Genomic DNA, 19981 nt, shown 5'->3' on the forward strand with positions numbered 1-19981 from the left:
CAGAACCTGGGACAATTCTGACATATAGCAGCAAATAACGTGAGGTCATTCGCGCTCGAATGAGTGATGCTGTCCAAGGCATCAGATGAAGGCATTCCGAGCCCAAATGACAGGAAGTCAGTAATGTGGTTGTGGCGAGGTCTGTCATGCTCACCCTCCGAGGTGAATCGATTGTAAATTCAATGATGATAACAAACAGCCTACGAGACCTGGTGTCTGTGTCTTTAATCTGTTCCCACCTTGCAGACACAGCTGTAAACAGAATTATAGTGGGCCATTTATTGGCCACACCTAGGAGGAAGGCGCTGATAAGTGTCACACAATCTGGCAGTCAATTTGTTTGCCATGTAACAGATATTGAGGTGACAGCAGTCTCCAATGGCTAGATCATCAACTATCTCCACTGGGTTAAGAAACAAAAGTATTTTACTGGCTTCTGAGAGAGTTGATGCATGTCAATACATTTTCCACATACATTTTCGATCCATTAACCTCTCTGGGACATGTGACACACTGCCAACAGCCAGTGAAATAGCAGGGCGGCAAATTCAAAACAACAAAAATCTCATAATTCAAATTTCTCAAACATACAACTATTATATCCCATTTTAAAGATAATCTTCTCGTTAATCCAACCACATTGTCCGATTTCAAAAAGGCTTTACGGCAAAGGCATAACATTAGATTGTTAGGACAGCGTCTAAACAAGAAAAACCACAGCCATTTTCCAAGCAAGGAGAGGCGTCACAAAAAACAGAAATAGAGCTAAAATTAATCACTAAACTTTGTATGTTTTGTTCGATAAAGTTCATATTTATATCCATAAACCCCATTTTACATTGGCGCGTGATGTTCAGAAATGTTTTGCCTCCCAACACTTCCGGTGAATGAGCACATCAATTTACAAAAATACTCATCATAAACGTTGATAAAATTTACAACAGTTATTGAAAGAATTATAGATACACTTCTCCTTCTCCAGATTTCAAAATAGCTTTACGGCGAAAGCACATTGTTCAATATTCTGAGTACAGAGCTCAGCCATCAAAGCAAGCTATACAGTCACCCGCCAAGTTCTGGAGTCAACTAAACTCAGAAATAGTATTATAAATCTTCACTTACCTTTGCTGATCTTCGTCGGAATGCACTCCCAGGACTCCCACAAGAAATGTTTGTTTTGTTCGATAAACTCCATATTTATGTAAAAATACCTTCATTTTGTTTGCGCGTTCAGATCACTAATCCAAAGGCATAATGCGCGAGAGCAAAACCTGAGATGAAAAGTCAAATAGTTCCATTACCGTTCGTAGAAACATGTCAAACGATGTTTACAATCAATCCTTAGGGTCTTTTTAACATAAATCTTCGATAATATTCCAACCGGACAATAGCGGATTCATTAGAGAGGGAAAAAAAGGAGTGGCGCGCCTCCGTGAACGCGCAGTTAACAACTCACTGGTCCCAGGCTTGAGACAGCTCTTATTTTCTGCCCAGTAACAGTAGAAGCATGAAACAAGGTTCTAAAGACTGTTGACATCTTTCAGTGGATACAGCTGGAGAACTGCAAGGCTGTCCCATTGTGCGCCACTCGGGAGCCATGACCAATATATATTGTCCTGCTAAGAACAGGGTTAATAATATATCTGTGAGAATATCCAACAGGCTTTTATATAATTCTAAATTAATAATAATAGCTTTGTTTAAAAAAATAATATTTTGGAGATGATTTTGTATTCAAATAACATAAAATGAGCGAGAAAAAGGCCATTCTTGAACATGGGGTGAGACATCGTTACTAATTTGTAAAATAAAGCCAGTTTGTTATTTAGAATGATTTATTTCTGTTGTTAGAGGGAGAAAAACCAAAAACTTAGTCATCTCATGGGTCTCCCAGTCGAGGCTGGCACAGGTATTGAACCAGCATCTGCTGCAGCAACACAGTATGCTATGCAGCGTCTTAGACCGTTGCGCCACTCAGGCGCTGTACAATGTGACTGGTCGGGTGTGGCCTACAGTAAAACCAAAATAATGCTTACAAAATAAAATAAAAACCTTAGTGTAAGAACAGTTTTAGTAAGTAATACTGAAGTTGTGGACAATTATCAGTTTCTATTTAGGTTTATGTCACCCATTCATTGTCCGTTAAAGACACAGTAGGACCCAAAAGCATAATCAGTGCTCCAACTACCCCTTGCCCTGGTCTGGAGCAATGAAGTGGTGACGCAGGGTATCGTACTAAACCACAAATTACCTATGTCCCGCAGCATAATCACAAAACTTTCAGTGGCGCAACCACTGTATATTATCACTGTACCTCAGGGAATTGAATAGCCACACCAACAAGATGAAAGCAACTGAAAAATAACTGATAAACCATATACTTTTTCACATCCTCTCCATGTAAATCAAACATTTGCCTCAAAAGAAGAGCTTTATAGCTCTGCCACACAACAAAGGAGCCAGTAAGTGCACTGTGTATACCTGACCTGTATGGTGGAGTTTGGGGTTGTGTGCAGCCCATCGCCTGAATGAACCTCATCTTTGCAGGGCAGAATGAGCAGGGGCAGGTGAGGTGAAAGGGAGGGAGAGAGGGAGAAAGACCTGTCTATTGACTGCCTTTCATCAGCTGTCAGTGCGAGCCATGCACAAGGTGGATTAAAAGACACAGGAACGCACACACGCTGGAGTGGAACATCAAACAGTGGGGAGTGAAGAGGTGCGTCAGAGTAGCTCTGATGACACCAATGGACACAGGAAGTGCTCCCTTTCTATCGCTCCAAACCAGCACCGGTGAGATGTTGAAGGCCAGACTGCAGAGATGGACACATGGTGGACACATTTTGCCAGGTGAACTGGCAAAATGAGAGAGGATCCTTTGTGAAAACAGGATGCACTAAAATTACAGTTCTTAAGGTGTCCGCATGCTTCCCATCTGAAACAGTTTGTGCATCTATTATGATGGCATTTTGTGATGTTATTTGTTCACTTTGGTCTTTGGCAAGGGTTTTTTCGACTGTTTGGGCAGGCACATTTTTCTTGAGGCTAGCCGCAGTTCGGTAGCCGAAGTCTCCGCCCGTTCGTCAGTGATTGGTCAACAGTAGGGATTCTTCAATTAAATGTGTTGTCATTCAAGGAGTGAAGACTCGTTTTCATGCACATTTCTTAAATTGAGAAATACTGCACCAAACATCTTAGTTAGGTAAAACTGTGTGACTAAGACCTACTCTGAAAAAACAACAAAATGACAGATTTCTTGAGATATCTTAGATGATTAGCGTCTAGGACGTTGATCGCGGTCGACCCGTCAATCGCAAACTTCTTTCTAGTAGACCGCATAAAAGTTTTCAAAATGTATGCACAAAAACAATAGATATTTTGGCAATTCACTGCGTTACCATCGAGTCTGCTTAAAAATAATGAGGTCCACAATTCTGAAGCTTTGCTTACAGGTTAGCTTTTCTCGAATATTACTGAACAGCCAAAATATTTTTTTTACTTAAACTGCATGATTGACATAAAATTGGACCAACCCGCAGCACTATAGCTGCTACATTTGTTTTCCAAACTGTAGCTACCATTGCAACCGTCTGAAGTTAGTACGTTTACATTTCCACGCTTGCGAGACCTGTAACAGAATATTCTTTGTTGTTCCAGTGGTAGTTGTTATTTTACTATGTTTTTTTCTATGAAGTTGCGGTTCCATTTTTAATATGAGTGCTGGACCAAGCAGCAAGAAATCGAAAATTTACCACTTTCAATGAGTGGGAAGAAGATTATTTTTTTGCCACAACAAATTCAAAATGTGGTTGTCTGATCTGCTATTCAAACATAGCTCTTGCTAAGAAGGGAAATGCCAAGAGGCATTTCAAAACTGTTCACAATAAATATGAAAGTGACTTTTCAGAGTTGAAGTCTCAACTTGCTGCCCAACAATCGATCTTTACAAGGCCCAGCTCAAAATCAAAGGCAGCCACGATTCCATCATTCCGGGTGAGTCGCATACTAGCAAAGCACAATAAACCGTTCCAGGATGGAGAAATGCTAAGAGAGGCCTTTTTAGAGGCAGCAGAAAAGTAGATCCTATGTAACTAAAGTCTGGGCACCCCTGTCTTAGATGAATTCAGACTATTTTGAGAAAGTGTATACTGGCTACGGCATCTCAAGGGGGACAAACAGTACTATTGCCTATTTTTTTCCTCATTTTTCAAGCAAAGGACTTTTAAGGGGTATGTGAGGCACAGACATTCACTTCAGCAGAGTTCTGCTAGGAGCAAACCGAACCTAGTATGCAGACAGACGCCTTTACAGTGAAAAGTGAGGAAATGTCTTATTGATTATTCATGAAAGACGGGGAGGGACAGAAACATAGAAACATGCAGAATAAAAGAAACACAAAATCTCAAGGAAATAAAAACAAGCAAGCTCTCTAGGTCACAGGAATGAAGGATGCCCAGTGAATACCTTTATGTCTTGTCTTGCTTTTGACAGTCTGTGGGGAACTCCTCTGAACGGGCTGTGTGTGCACAGTACTACACCTAACTGTGTACAGAAAGACTCACCAGTCTCCAGCCAGCTGAAGGAGAGTGAAACTCAGAGACAGCTCCTAACTCCAGCCACAGACATTGTCTGCCTGTGTCATTCCCATGACCAACAGCAATGATGACGGAGAGAGTGAGAGAGATGTAGAGATTGACCGCTCTGTGGTGAGAAACGCTGTGTTCTTTTGCAGTGTCGTGACCTCCTAACCACTGGGGTGAGGTGATCCTATCCACAGAGCAGTGCCTTACCATTCGTGTGTGTGTGTGTGTGTGTGTGTGTGTGTGTGTGTGTGCTCATGGGAAAGTGCAGTGCTGAACCCGGACATCCTTTGTCATTGAGGAGAACTAGACATCAGTTCTTAGAAATAGCCATTCAGCCAATCACTTTCTAATCTAAGCACACACCTTCAGGCACATTTGGACAACAAATGAAGAACCATGTAAAAAGAACCATGTAAACATTTTTTTTTAAATAATCTAGTTTAAATCAATCAATTGGTTATTTACCATTAACACACAAATGTGAAAACATATGTATAAACACATACAGACACACACATTGGCTGGTAGCCTGTCAGAAAGCATCAGCACTCGGGGCCAGTTGATGGCTGATGATGGAATCAATTGGGCAGATGTGCAAACACGTAAGGCGGAGCAGTCTGCACCACAGGCCTCCTGTCACTAATAAACCCAGCCCAGCTTGGTAATGGAAAAAGGCTACATTTACCGAAGCGTCCGCAACGTTTCCTCTCCCCTACACATATTGAGACGGGTGGAGGACACAAAAGGGGTATGCCTGGGTATTATGTGATGGCAGGAAGGAGTGTGAAGGGAGCGAGCCCCCCTCTAGTCTACAATAGGAAGGGAAACACATCTAAAATCAATATTAGGAAAGCAAACCGTGCTATAACTCGATGTCGGTGAAGTATGGTCAAGGTGAGAGTAAAACGGAAGCAGATAGCTCAGTACGTTTTAGACTTTAGGTTTTCAACTTAAAATTCCATTCAAACCTTATCCTGGTTTACAATAATTTACCAGTAAAATTACACTATACTCTAAGCTACAACTGTGACCACACAACTAGTATGAATGATAACACTATTTTCTTTCTGCAAACAGGTTATTCAAGAGCAGGCTTTGCAGCACTCTCCAATGGAAACCAGTGTTGTGCGTGTCTTTTGTGTGAAACCACTAAGTAAATATCTACAGACAGCTGCAAATGGCTGTGAAAAACACTGTCAATAATATCATTTAAGAGCTTGAACCAATTCTCCTGGAAAAATGCTACTCTGAGGACAGAGCTGCTCAAGGAGAGAGAGCTGCTCAAGGAGAGAGAGAAAGAGAGAGCGAGAGAGAGAGAGCGACAAAGTAGTTAAATAGCATGAAAACCATGAACATACGTGCCACACAAAGAGCCCAGTTCAGAGGAAAGTTGGGCTTCATCTCAGGCAATCATTCTTGGAATAAAAATGCAAAGGAATATGCAAAGAGAGAGAGTGACCTTTTTTCAGATGGTATCGCCTTTAATCCTTAGCATGGAGTCCTGTTGGGACACAAGCTGGAAGAGGCTGATAAAATAGCCTAAATGCCACTTTGCATCTGCATCTCTAGGTTGCATATTAATGGAGAGCTGGCAACAGATCTGTCTGTAGAGGAGCCATTAGAGGGACGCACCGGGCAACTTGAACACTTTTACCTCAGCGGCTGCAGTTGAGGTTTTACATTGGAAGGAAAGTTTGAGGAAAAGGTGTTGTAGCATGTCTGTGATTCATAGCTTTTATAAATGGCTACTGCCTTCGGCTATCACTTGCACTATTACACATACAGTGCATTCAGAAAGTATTCAGACCCCAGACCACATTTTGTTACAGCCTTAATCTGAAATAGATTTTTTTCCTAATCAATGTACACACAATAACCCATAATGACAAAGCGAAAACAGGTTTAGACATTTTTGCAAACAGATAAAAAAATAAACACACCTTATGTGTAAGTATTCAGACTAGAGGTCGGCCGATTATGATTTTTCAACGCCGATACCGATTATTGAAGGGCCCAAAAAAAGACGTAACCTATTAATCGGACGATTTTTTTTTTTTTTTTTGTAATAATGACAATTACAACAATACTGAATGAACACTTATTTTAACCTAATATAATACATAAATAAAATCAATTTAGCCTCAAATAAATAATGAAACATGTTCAATTTGGTTTAAATAATGCAAAAACAAAGTGTTGGAGAAGAAAGTAAAAGTACAATATGTGCCATGTAAGAAAGCTAACATTTAAGTGCCTTGCTCAGAACATGGGAACATATGAAAGCTGGTGGTTCCTTTTAACATGAGTCTTCAATATTCCCAGGTATGAAGATTTAGGTTGTAGTTATTATAGGAATTATAGGACTATTTCTCTCTATACCATTTGTATTTCATATACCTTTGACTATTGGATGTTCTTATAGGCACTTTAGTATTACCAGTGTAACAGTATAGCTTCCGTCCCTTTCCTCGCTCCTACCTGGGTTCGAACCAGGAACACATCGACAACAGCCACCCTCGAAGCAGCGTTACCCATGAAGAGGAAGGGGAACAACTACTCCAAGTCTCAGAGCGAGTGACGTTTGAAACGCTATTAGCGCACACCCGCTAACTAGCTAGCCATTTCACATCGGTTACACCAGCCTAATCTTGGGAGTTGACAGGCTTGAAGTCATAAACAGCGCAATGCATTGCGAAGAGCTGCTGGCAAAACGCACGAAAGTGTTGTTTGAATGAATGCTTACGAGCCTGCTGGTGCCAACCACCGCTCAGTCAGACTGCTCTATCAAATCATAGACTTAATTATAATATAATAAACACACAGAAATATGAGTCTTAGGTCATTAATATGGTCGAATCCGGAAACTATCATCTCAAACAAAACCTTTTTTCTTTCAGTGAAATACGGAACCGGTCTGTATTTTATCAAACGGGTGGCATCCCTAAGTCTAAATATTCCTGTTATATTGCACAACCTTCAATGGTATGTCATAATTACGTAAAATTCTGGCAAATTAGTTCGCAACGAGCCAGGCAATGAACGCAAGAGCAGTGACACAATTTCATGTTAGCTGGCAATAGTAACTAAATATGCAGGTTTAAAAATATATACTTGTGTATTGATTTTAAAGAAAGGCATTGATGTTTATGGTTAGGTACATTGGTGCAACGACAGTGCTTTTTTCGCAAATGTGCTTGTTAAATCATCACCCGTTTGTCGAAGTAGGCTGTGATTCGATGAGAAATTAACAGGCACCGCATCGATTATATGCAACGCAGGACACGTTAGATAAACTAGTAATATCATCAACCATGTGTAGTTAACTAGTGATTATGTTAAGTTTGGTAGTTTTTTATAAGTCTAATGCTAGCTAGCAATTTACCTTGGCTTCTTGCTGCCCTCGCGTTACAGGTAGTCAGCCTGTTAATCCTTGTGGAGTGCAATGTAATGCAGGTGGTTAGAGCGTTGGACTGGTAACCAGAAGGTTGCAAAAACGAATCCCCCCTGAACAAGGCAGTTAACCCCCGTTCCTAGGCCGTCATTGAAAAATAAGAATGTGTTCTTAATCTGACTTGCCTAGTTAAAAAAATTATAATAATAAAAAATAATTTGGCTAATCGGTGGCCAAAAATACTGATTACCGATTGTTATGAAAACTTGAAATCGGCCCTAATTAATCGGCCATTCCGATTAATCGGTCGACTTCTAATTCAGACCCTTTGCTATGAGACTAGAAATTGAGCTCAGGTGCATACTGTTTCCATTGATCATCCATGAAATGTTTCTACAACTTGGAGTCCACCTGTGGTAAATTCAATTGATTGGAAATTATTGGGAAAGGCACACACCTGTCTATATAAGGTCCCACAGTTGACAGTGCATGTCAGAACAAAAACCAAGCCATGAGGTCGAAGGATATGTCCGTAGATCTGGGAAAGGGTACCAAAAAATTTCTGCAGCATTGAAGGTCCCCAAGAACACAGTGGACTCCATCATTCTTAAATAGAATAAGTTTAGAACCACCAAGACTCTTCCTAGAGCTGGCCGCCTGGCCAAACTGAGCAATCGGGGGAGAAGGGTCTTGGTCAGGGAGGTGACCAAGAACCCAATGGTCACTCTGACAGAGCTCCAGAGTTCTTCTGTGGAGTCAGGCCTTTATGGTAGAGTGGCCAGACGGAAGCCACTCCTCAGTAAAAGGCACACGACAGCCCGCTTGGACTTTGCCAAAAAGGCACCTAATGGATTCACAGACCATGAGAAACAAGAGTCGCTGGTCTGATGAAACCAAGATTGAACTCTTTGGCCTGAATGCCAAGCGTCACGTCTGGAGGAAACCTGGCACCATCCCCACGGTGAAGCATGGTGTTGGCATCGTGCTGTGGGGACTGGGTGGCAGGGACTGGGAGAGAAGTCAGGATCAAGGGAAAGATGAACAGAGTTAAGTACAGAGAGATCATTGATGAAAACTTGCTCCGGAGTCATCAGGACCTCAGACAGGGGTGAAGAGTCACCTTCCAACAGGACAACGACCCTAAGCACACAGCCAAGACAATGCAGGAGTGGCTTCGGAACAAGTCTCTGTATGTGCTTGAGTGCCCCAGCCAGAGCCCTGACTTGAACCCAATCAAACATCTCTGGAGAGACCTGAAAATAGCTGTGCAGCGACACTCCCCATCCAACCTGACAGAGCTTGAGAAGATCTGCAGAGAAGAATGGGAGAAACTCCCCAAATATGGGTGTGCCAAGCTTGTAACGTCATACCCAAGAAGACTTAATCTGTAATCGCTGCCAAAGGTGCTTCAACAAAGTACTGAGTAAACGGTCTGAATACCAATGTAAATGTCATATCAGTTTTAAAATGTTTAATATATTTGCTAAAATGTAAAAAAAAAAGTCATAATGGGGTAGTGTGTGTAGATTGATGAGAGAATTTTTTAAATCAATTTTAGAATAAGGCTGTGACATAACAAAATGTGGAAAAGGTCTGAATACTTTCTGAATGCACTGTAGGCTACAGAGCAACAAAAAAAACACTTTGAAGCAAAGCGTGAAACTCAAACAAGCTTAATATGGGAAAATGTAATGGTAGAGATAAAATTAGGTCGCACTCTCAAATTAATGTGGGTAAAAAAAAAAATGGAGATGTTCATTGGCTCCCTCTTCAAAACAAACATCACACACGCACGCACACAACTGTAATTTACAGATCATGTCATAATAGAAAGCATGGCTTACTGAGAGGATACTCAGTAAATAAGGATTACTGAGACATTTATTGGAAGAGATGTAGCGAAGAACAAATGTTAGTGGCATTGCCCCCTGCTGGACAGGATGGAAGCTGCTCCTTTAATTACAATGAATATTAAATAATTGTTCAGAGTAATTACCTCTTGAATGAAACTAAAATGAACTTTGAGCCAATACGAATGGCAGTTATACACACAGAAAGAAGCAGCGTTGGGATGTGTGAGCGGTGGAGTCAGCAATTAGCCTAGACTTGACATTTCAGTCTCAAATGGTCGTTAGTCCTTACTTCCGAACAACCCCCATGTGAAAATGCTAATATCTCTGAATTGCTGCAATTAGAAAAGGTTTGCTCTAAGGCCTGATTATTTGTTTTTCTTTCGAAATGTTACTGGGGGAAATTGACTTCTCAGATGAGGGAACTTAAAACATTTGTATCAATAGATCAAGTCTTTCATGATTCTTCTCTAATGGCTATGGTCTCTATCATGTTAATATCTGTGAATAAAAACGGATAAAAATCAGTAAAACCGATAAATGTCACCATTACAAAACACCTACTTAGCAAATTAACGTTTCACAAACGTACCTCATCTATAAGAGTTAAACACTATTGTCAAAACGTGACAATTGATTATTTGGACCACAAAAAAAACATGGAGCACCGATACGATACTTTGTTTGTCATTCTTCTTAAGGAAAAAGGTTCCCCTTGTTGAACATGGGGGATCAAACGTGTCAGTAGCCTTCTGGCTTTTTGTCGGAACAAATAGGAATTCCACTCGGGTGGTCTTTAAGAAAGATGACTGCTGTTTTACATGGGGGAGGGGAGTATCTGAAGAGAAGCCCACCGTTTTGATGGAGCTGCGCGTCTTCTCTTTCCACTCATGGCTGCTCAGCTCAAAGGTGCAGTGCACGTAGGTCTCTCGGTCATACGAGCCCAGGATAAACAGCCTGAAGGAGAAATTACAGAAGAAAAAGCTCATTTAGACAGTACATCATTGCGGATTCTCCTGGTCTCCCTATGTATAGTGCATAGCCTACTGTATGTAAACCTGTTGATGCCACTGTGTTTTCTGGTGCTACTAAGATGTTACAATTATACTAAAGCAAACAAAACACTGTCAAGGCTATTGCTGCCCCCTGGTGTAGTGATGAAAATACACAAGAAAAGCATAAACTACTGTAGTATAGCAGTAGTATCTGCTCATTTGAAGTGTTGAGCTATTTACACTCCCGTACATATTTCTTTTGGACGGTGAAGATAAAACGTTTAATTTGTCTCTATACTCCAACATTTTAGATAAAATGTTTCATATGAAGAGACAGTACAGAATGTCACCTTTTATTTGAGGGTATTTTTATACATATGTTTTATAGCACTTTATATATGTATCCAGTACCCCAATTTGAAGGTGTCATAAGTATTTTTACAAATGTACTTGTGTATGAAAGTAGTCAAATGTGTAGTATTTTGTCCCATATTCCTAGCACAAAATGACATCAAGCTTGTGACTATACAAACTTGTTGGATGCATTTGCAGTTTGTTTTGGTTGTGTTTCAGATGATGATGTGCCCAATATAAATGAATGGTAAATAATGTATGGTGTCACTTTTATTGTAAATAAGAATAGAAAATGTTTATGAACACTTCAACATTAATGTCATGCTACCATGACTATGGATAATCCTGAATACTGATGAGAGTTAGACGCACAAAGATCATACTCCCAAGACATGCAAACCTCTCACCATTACCAATAACAGGGGGCTAACATTTTTTTTGGGGGGGGGGTATAATATTTATTCCTGTAACTTTCTCGCTCATCATTATTTTAGATTGACTCATGATTATCCGTAATCATTGTAATATCCACATTGTGTTCAGAAACATTCTATTCTGACTTCAAAAAGACAATACATTATTTTCCATTAATTTCTATTAGGCACAACATAATCCGAAAGACAACCAAAATAAACTGCAAATGCATCCAACAATTTTGTTGAGTCACAAGCTTGATGTAGTCATTGTATGCTAGGAATATGGGACCAAATACTACACTTGACTACATATGACACCTTCAAATAGGGGGTACTAGATACATAAAGTTCTTTCATTTCTAAACGGTAAAACGGTTATATAAAACACCCTCAAATAAAAGGTGACATTCTGTAGTGTCGCATCATATAAAACATTTGATCTCAAATCCAAAATGCTGGAGTATAGAGCCAAATTAAAAGTTTTTGCTTCACTGTCCAAATTAATACCTAGGAGAGTCTTGTATATTGTAGGATTCATTTCTACAATATACAGTACGTAGACCTATTTGAAATTGATGGTTTCAAAATATATTTTTTTAGTTAATTTTAAGGTCATAAAAATACAACTGACAAGTGTTTAAAAAAGCAAATAAAAGAAAACGGTAGTAACCTTTTTTATTTTTCTAAATTAGACCACTGGATAAACCCATTACTTTGAGTCCCCAATTACTGTATACAACAAGCTCTGTATTTATACAGGATGTGTGGATACTGGATTCTGGATTAACAATATACTGACTATGTCTCCATCTGGTGGTGGTAGACAGTGCATTTTACACAGACTTCATAACTTAATACTGCCACTGACTGATTATAAATCTTCGACCTCCTTTCTGAATTTTGGTAAAAGCCGACCACTAAAACTTTGGACACCCCTCTTCTGGCTTGACCAGTGTCTTAACTAGTTCACTACCAAGGGCCTGGCTTTAAATCAGTTACCAAAAAAGCTCTTGAATATTTTTAATTAATGTAATACAGTTTAAACAGTACCAGTCAAAGGTTTGGACACAACTACTCATTCAAGGGTTTTTCTTTATTTTTGCTATTTTCTACATTGTAGAATAGTGAAGACATCAAAACAATAAAATAACACAGTAATAACCAAAAAAAGTGTTACACAAATATATATTTTAAATGTGAGATTGTTCAAAGTAGCCACCCTTTGCCTTGATGACAGCTTTACAAACTCTTGACATTCTCTCAACCAGCATCATGAGGTAGTCACCTGGAATGTATTTCAATTAACAGGTGTGCCTTGTTAAAAGTTAATTTGTGGAATTTGTTTCCATCTTAATGCATTTGAGCCAATCAGTTGTGTTGTGACAAGGTAGGGGTGGTATACAGAAGATAACCCTATATGGTAAAATACCAAGTCCATATTATGTCAAGAACAGCTCAAATAAGCAAAGAGAAACGACAGTCCATCATTACTTTAAGACTTGAAGGTCAGTCAATACAGAACATTAAGAACCTTGAAAGTGTCTTCAAGCACAGTCGCAAAAACCATCAAGTGCTATGATGTAACTTGTCAACTACACCTCAGATTGCAGCCCAAATAAATGCTTCCCATAGCTCAAGTAACAGACACATCTCAACATCAACTGCGTGAGAAAATTGCATGAATCAGGCCACCAATAAGAAGAGACTTGCTCGGGTCAAGAAACACGAGCAATAGACATTAGACCGGTGGAAATCTGTCTTTTGGTCTGATGAGTCCAAATTTGAGATTTTTGCTTCCAACTGCCGTGACTTTGTGAGATGCCGAGTAGGTGAACGGATGATCTCCGCATATGTGGTTTCCACAGTGAAGCATGGAGGAGGTGGTGTGATGGTGCTTTGCTGCTGACACTGTCAGTGATTTATTTAGAATGCAAGGCACACAGCATTCTGCAGCGATACGCCACCTTTGTGCTTACTGGGACTATCATTTGTTTTTCAACAGGACAATGACCCAACACACCTCCAGGCTGTGTAAGGGCTATTTGACCAAGAAGGAGAGTGTTTTTTTTTTTAAGAAAAAAAAAAGTGAATGAGTAGGCGTCTCCAAACATTTCACTGGTACTCTGTATTCATACAGAGCCTAGCAAAAGTCTACACACCCCTTGCAGTCTTCACATTTTGATGCCTTACAATTACATCTAAAGGGATTCATTTGGATTTTATTCCTACAGATCAACACAACCTACTGCTCGTGGCAATGTAATTTCGTTAAGTTTACCTTTAAGGGCCTTGTTGCAAACAGAATGGATGATTTGGAGTGGATTTTTTAACACCGGCTTTCTTCTTTTCACTTTGTCATACAGGCCAGTAATGTGGAGTGAAAGCAAAGTTGTTGACCCTCTGTATTTATAAGTATTGTGGTGGCAGCATCAGGTTATGGATATGCTCGTCACCGGCAGGGACTGGGGAGTTGGTACGGATTTAAATAAATATTAAAAGGAGCCCAAGTAAAAAGTTAGAGGAAAACCCACAGCAGTCTTCTGACTTTTATTTCTCAGCAGGAGAATTACACACATTTTAACACCAAAGATAATGTTTGAATATTGCTGCCCATCAATGATTCCCAACCAAACAGCTTGAGCAATATTGACAAAAACTACAGCTGCTGTAAGAGTTGTGCAAAGTTGGCAAAATCTTAATTCAAAATGAGTCACAGTTGAATTACTGCCAAAGCTTCTTCCACTAAGTATTAACGTGTGAAAATATATGCAATGTGTATTTTGAATTAATTTGCAGAAAAATATTATTCACTTCGAAATCCATTTTTCACCACTTTCACTAGCGATGTATTTTGGATACATGGTAGGCAAGAAAAAGCAAGCATGCTATCATTACATTTTAAGAGGTTTCTCACCATCTGTTGGTAGTAACCAGATAGAAAGTAGCCAATCAAAACTAAGAGGAGAACATAAAGAACATGATAGGCAGTTTAAAGAGATCCTGTTGCAATTTGCAATCGATCAAATATGAATCTGAACCAGTTCACTGTTAATTTCAGGCCTATGTAGAATATTCTGATATTCCTCTGAATATCAACAACCTTTTATTCCTTAAAAATGCATTGCCTATTCCCCAAAAACTAAGACCTCGCAGTTTGGTTGCATTTGTCTCCATCCCACAGAGACAAACCCAATATTGGGCACGGTAAGTTGAAGTGGATGGTTGTCATTGTCAGACATGTCTGGCTGGCCCAGTGAGGTAATAGGGTATCCATTTGCAGCAGCTGTGAGGATAGGAGTGCCAGCCAGCCAGCCATAGCGTTGGCCTGGCCTCATAATGGGCAGGGACTGTGCATTATTAATGAGAAGCTGTTTCTGGATGTCCTACCGTCTGCAGCCACTCCACTACTATACCAGACCCAAGCAACATAACAAAGGCTTACACCACCATCAGGAGAGGGTGGAGGAGACAGATCTCAGGCCCAGAGCTGGCATGTTTACACATTTTCATTGGCCCAGAGTAGGGCTGTGGAGGTCATGAAATTGTGTCCTCTGGTTGTCATGCAAAAGTCTGCCGGTCTCACGGTAATTGGCAGCTAATTAACATAAACATGTTTAGCATCTCAAGGCCTCCACGCATACAAGCCGCTGATGCATGCCTTTCCAAAATCTACATTTAAAAAAGTCAAATAAATCAATGTAATATACACCATCACAATAAATCCATTATTTCTTTTAGTCAGATCTAAAGGAATACTTGGATGAAAATGTATTTCAAAATAACAAAATATGAGTTGTCTTAAATTATGTTATCTGGCTATGCTCCATGCCATAGTCTGTAGGCTTGTTCATTTACCTGACAAGATATGCTTTTAAGTCCAGTGCCATTATTTTATATTATAGCAAGAGGAATTTAATTGAACTTAGCTGAATAAAATAGAAAGGATTTTTTTCCCATTCCGGAGCGAGTGCGCATATGAAGTGGCTATGTTGAGAATAAAAGTGATGATCTGAAACAGGTCCTATACGCTAGATTTTGTCATTTGGTAACTTTAGTTGTCAATGATAAACCTTAGAAATCAAAACTTATATGGGCTGAAAGATGTGACTAAAGGCTATTGATGATTTGAGAAAGTCACAAAAAAAGCTTGCCCTCTTCTTTGCCTCAGGCTGCACAGCTGTTCTCTCAAGTTATCATATTTTCACCCATCAGACTATTCTCAATTTAATCTGGTCTTTAATAAGATGTAAAGATATTTTGAATTTAGAATGGCCCATTATCATATGGGCAGAAGGATGGGCATGGGAAAAAAAGACATGTCATCCGTATGCTCTCGAATAGCGAATGCAGGCCGCACCCTTTCCTAACCGTCCCTTTTTCAATGATGCCGGGTTGGCTACTTAGGATTTATAGTGGAGCATGTGCTTAATAAGAGCAGCTGAGAAATAAATATAAGAAACACTTATTTCACTCCACACATCAACCACTGTTTGTAGAGCATGCTCTCGCTGCACGATAGGTGATATTCATCCCAATCTCTGTATGCCATGGGCTCTCCAACCCTGTTCCTGCAGCTACCCAGTACTTACTTTGGGAAACCATGTGATATGTTTGGGAATTTCGATAAACGTTTTCGCAACTAAACATATTTCATTAAACTGTTGACAGCCCCTCTGCTCGCTCTAGAAATTAATAAAGGAAAGAGGAGATAAAGGCATTATAAAACCCTTTTTTTTAAATCCCTATTACTAGGCTATTCAAAATCAAATACAAATTCCAAAAAATTATAGGCTCTCTCTGCAAGCCACCCTGCACATTCAATAAACCAACATCATCGCCTAGGGCTATATGTTCTCTCCCAGACTCGTTCTCTCCCGACAGAGATGGTCACCTCGCTTCACATTCTTAGGAAACTATGCAGTATTTAGTTTTTTTATGTATTATTTCTTACACTGTTACCCCAGGAAACCTTAAGTCTTATTACATACAGCCGGGAGGAACTATTGGATATAAGAGCAACGTCAACTTACCAACATTACGACCAGGAATACGACTTTCCCGAAGCGGATCCTCTGTTTGGTCCACCACCCAGGACAATGGATCGGATCTCAGTAGGTGACCCAAAACAACGGCATCGCAGAAAGGGCAGACGAAGCGGTCTTCTGGTCAGGCTCCGTAGACAGGCACATCGCTCACCACTCCCAAGTATACTACTTGCCAATGTCCAGTCTCTTGACAACAAGGTAGACGAAACTCGAGCAAGGGTTGCCTTCCAGAGAGACATCAGATTGTAACATTATCTGTTTCACAGAAACATGGCTCACTCAGTATATGTTATCAGAGTCGATACAGCCACCCGGTTTCTTCACGCATTGCGCCGACAGAAACAAGCATCTCTCTGGTAAGAAGAAGGGCGGGGGTGTATGCCTTATGATTAACGAGTCGTGGTGTGATCATAACAACATACAGGAACTCAAGTCCTGTTGTTCACCTAACCTAGAATTCCTTCCAATCAAATGCGACCGCATTATCTACCAAGAGAATTCTCTTCGATTATAATCACAGCCGTATATATCCCCCCAAGCAGACACATCGACGGCCCTGAAAGAACTTCATTGGACTCTATGTAAACTGGAAACCACATATCCTGAGGCTGCATTTATTGTAGCTGGGGATTTTAACAAGGCTAATATGAAAACAAGGCTCCCTACATTTTATCAGCATATCGAATGTGCAACCCGGGCTGGCAAAATTCTGGATCATTGCTACTCTAACTTCCGCGACGCATACAAAGCCCTCCCTTGCCCTCCTTTCGGAAAATCTGACCATGACTCCATTTTGTTGCTCCCAGCCTATAGACAGAAACTAAAACAAGAAACGCCCATGCTCAGGTCTGTTCAACGCTGGTCCGACCAATCTGATTCCACACTTCAAGATTGCTTCGATCACATGGACTGGGATATGTTCCGGATAGCATCGGAAAACAACATTGATGCACTTGCTAAAAAACTCAGCGTATACATCGGTGTTGTTGTACCCACAGTGACTATTAAAACCTTCCCCAACCAGAAACCGTGGACTGATGGCAGCATTCGCGCAAAACTGAAAGCGCGAACCACTGCTTTTAATCATGGCAAGGCGACCGGAAACATGACTGAATACAAACAGTGTAGCAATTCCCTCCGCAAGGCAATCAAACAAGCTAAGCGTCAGTATAGAGACAAAGTAGAGTCGCAATTCAACGGCTCAGACATGAGACGTCTGTGGCAGGGTCTACAGTCAATCACGGATTACAAAGAGAAAACCAGCCCCATTGAGGACATCGATGTCTTGCTCCCAGACAAACTAAACAACTTCTTTGCACGCTTTGAGGACAATACAGTGCCACTGACACAGCCCGCTACCAAAACTTGGGGGCTCTCCTTCACCGGAGCCAATGTGAGTAAAACATTTAAAAGTGTTAACCCTCGCAAGGCTGCCGGCCCAGACGGCATCCCTAGCCGCGTCCTCAGAGCATGCCCAGACCAGCTGGCTGGTGTGTTTACGGACATATTCAATCAATCAATCAATCAATCAATCAGGTACATTTATGCCTTTACTAGACTATGGGGATATTTTATATACGAATGCTTCCGCTCAGTGTTTGAGATCAATTGACACCCTTTACCATGGCACTTTGAGATTTATTTTAAACTGCAAAACCCTTACGCACCACGCACTTTGTATACCAGGGTTGGCTGGCCTTCTCTAGTCACTCGTTGGCTCAGTCACTGGTATACTTTTATTTACAAAGCCATTTGGGGTTTACTACCTTTTATCTGGGTATTTTTATTGTTCAGAAATGTGGTGGGTACTCTCTTCGTTCGCTGGACTTTATTCTACTAACTGTTCCAAATGTCCGAACTGAATTTGGTAAAAGGGCTTTTATGTACTCTGCACCATCGTCTTGGAACGCCTTACAAAATACTTTTAAACTGGAAGAACGTGTCCCGATTGGTGTTTTTAAATCACTGATGAAAAATGTTGAGACTGATTCCCTGACCTGTCAATGTTTTTAATTTGCTGTTTTTGATTTTGTTATACTCTTGTGAATTCTATGGTTTTTACTAGATTACTTGTAGTTTTTCATGTTATTTGTCATTTTTGTAATGACTTGGTGCTGCCTATCTTGGCCAGGACGCTCTTGAAAAATAGATTTTAAATCTCAATGAACCCTTCCTGGTTAAATAAAGTTAAAATTAAAAAAAAGTTAAATCCCTATCCCAGTCTGCGGTTCCCACATGCTTCAAGAGGAATACCATTACTCCTGTTCCCAAGAAAGCTAAGGTAACTGAAAGCAACACTGATTGACAATAAATTGCACATGCTGTTGTGCAAATGGAATAGACAACAGGTGGAAATTATAGGCAATTAGCAAGACACCCCCAATAAAGGAGTGGTTCTGCAGGTGGTGACCACAGACCACTTCTCAGTTCCTATGCTTCCTGGCTGATGTTTTGGTCACTTTTGAATGCTGGCGGTGCTTTCACTCTAGCGGTAGCATGACACGGAGTCTACAACCCACACAAGTGGCTCAGGTAGTGCAGCTCATCCAGGATGGCACATCAATGCGAGCTGTGGCAAGAAGGTTTGCTGTGTCTGTCAGCATAGTGTCCAGAGCATGGAGGCGCTACCAGGAGACAGGCCAGTACATCAGGAGACGTGGAGGAGGCCGTAGGAGGGCAACAACCCAGCAGCAGGACCGCTACCTCCGCCTTTGTGCAAGGAGGAGCAGGAGGAGCACTGCCAGAGCACTGCAAAATGACCCCCAGCAGGCCACAAATGTGCATGTGTCTGCTCAAATGGTCAGAAACAGACTCCATGAGGGTGGTATGAGGGCCCGACGTCCACAGGTGGGGGTTGTGCTTACAGCCCAACACCGTGCAGGACGTTTTGGCATTTGCCAGAGAACACCAAGATTGGCAAATTCGCCACTGGCGCCCTGTGCTCTTCACAGGTGAAAGCAGGTTCACACTGAGCACGTGACAGACGTGACAGAGTCTGGAGACGCCGCGGCGAACGTTCTGCCGCCTGCAACATCCTCCAGCATGACCGGTTTGGCGGTGGGTCAGTCATGGTGTGGGGTGGCATTTCTTTGGGGGGCCACACAGCCCTCCATGTGCTCGCCAGAGGTAGCCTGACTGCCATTAGGTACCGAGATGAGATCCTCAGACCCCTTGTGAGACCATATGCTGGTGCGGTTGGCCCTGGGTTCCTCCTAATGCAAGACAATGCTAGACCTCATGTGGCTGGAGTGTGTCAGCAGTTCCTGCAAGAGGAAGGCTTTGATGCTATGGACTGGCCCGCCCGTTCCCCAGACCTGAATCCAATTGAGCACATCTGGGACATCATGTCT

The 19981-nt window shown here is 41.1% G+C and overlaps 1 protein-coding gene across 1 annotated transcript in view; it reads right to left on the reverse strand.

Moving 5' to 3' along the window:
• LOC115153164 (PDZ domain-containing protein 8-like) overlaps positions 1 to 19981 on the reverse strand; it is a 66749-nt gene that overhangs the window by 18013 nt on the left and 28755 nt on the right. The window contains exon 3 of the mRNA XM_029698286.1: positions 10676 to 10778. Within this exon, the coding sequence (XP_029554146.1) occupies positions 10676 to 10778 (103 nt within the window). The remainder of the gene's footprint in view (positions 1 to 10675; positions 10779 to 19981) is intronic.

This window comes from Salmo trutta, chromosome 18, assembly GCF_901001165.1.
Source record: "Salmo trutta chromosome 18, fSalTru1.1, whole genome shotgun sequence".
NCBI lineage: Eukaryota > Metazoa > Chordata > Actinopteri > Salmoniformes > Salmonidae > Salmo > Salmo trutta.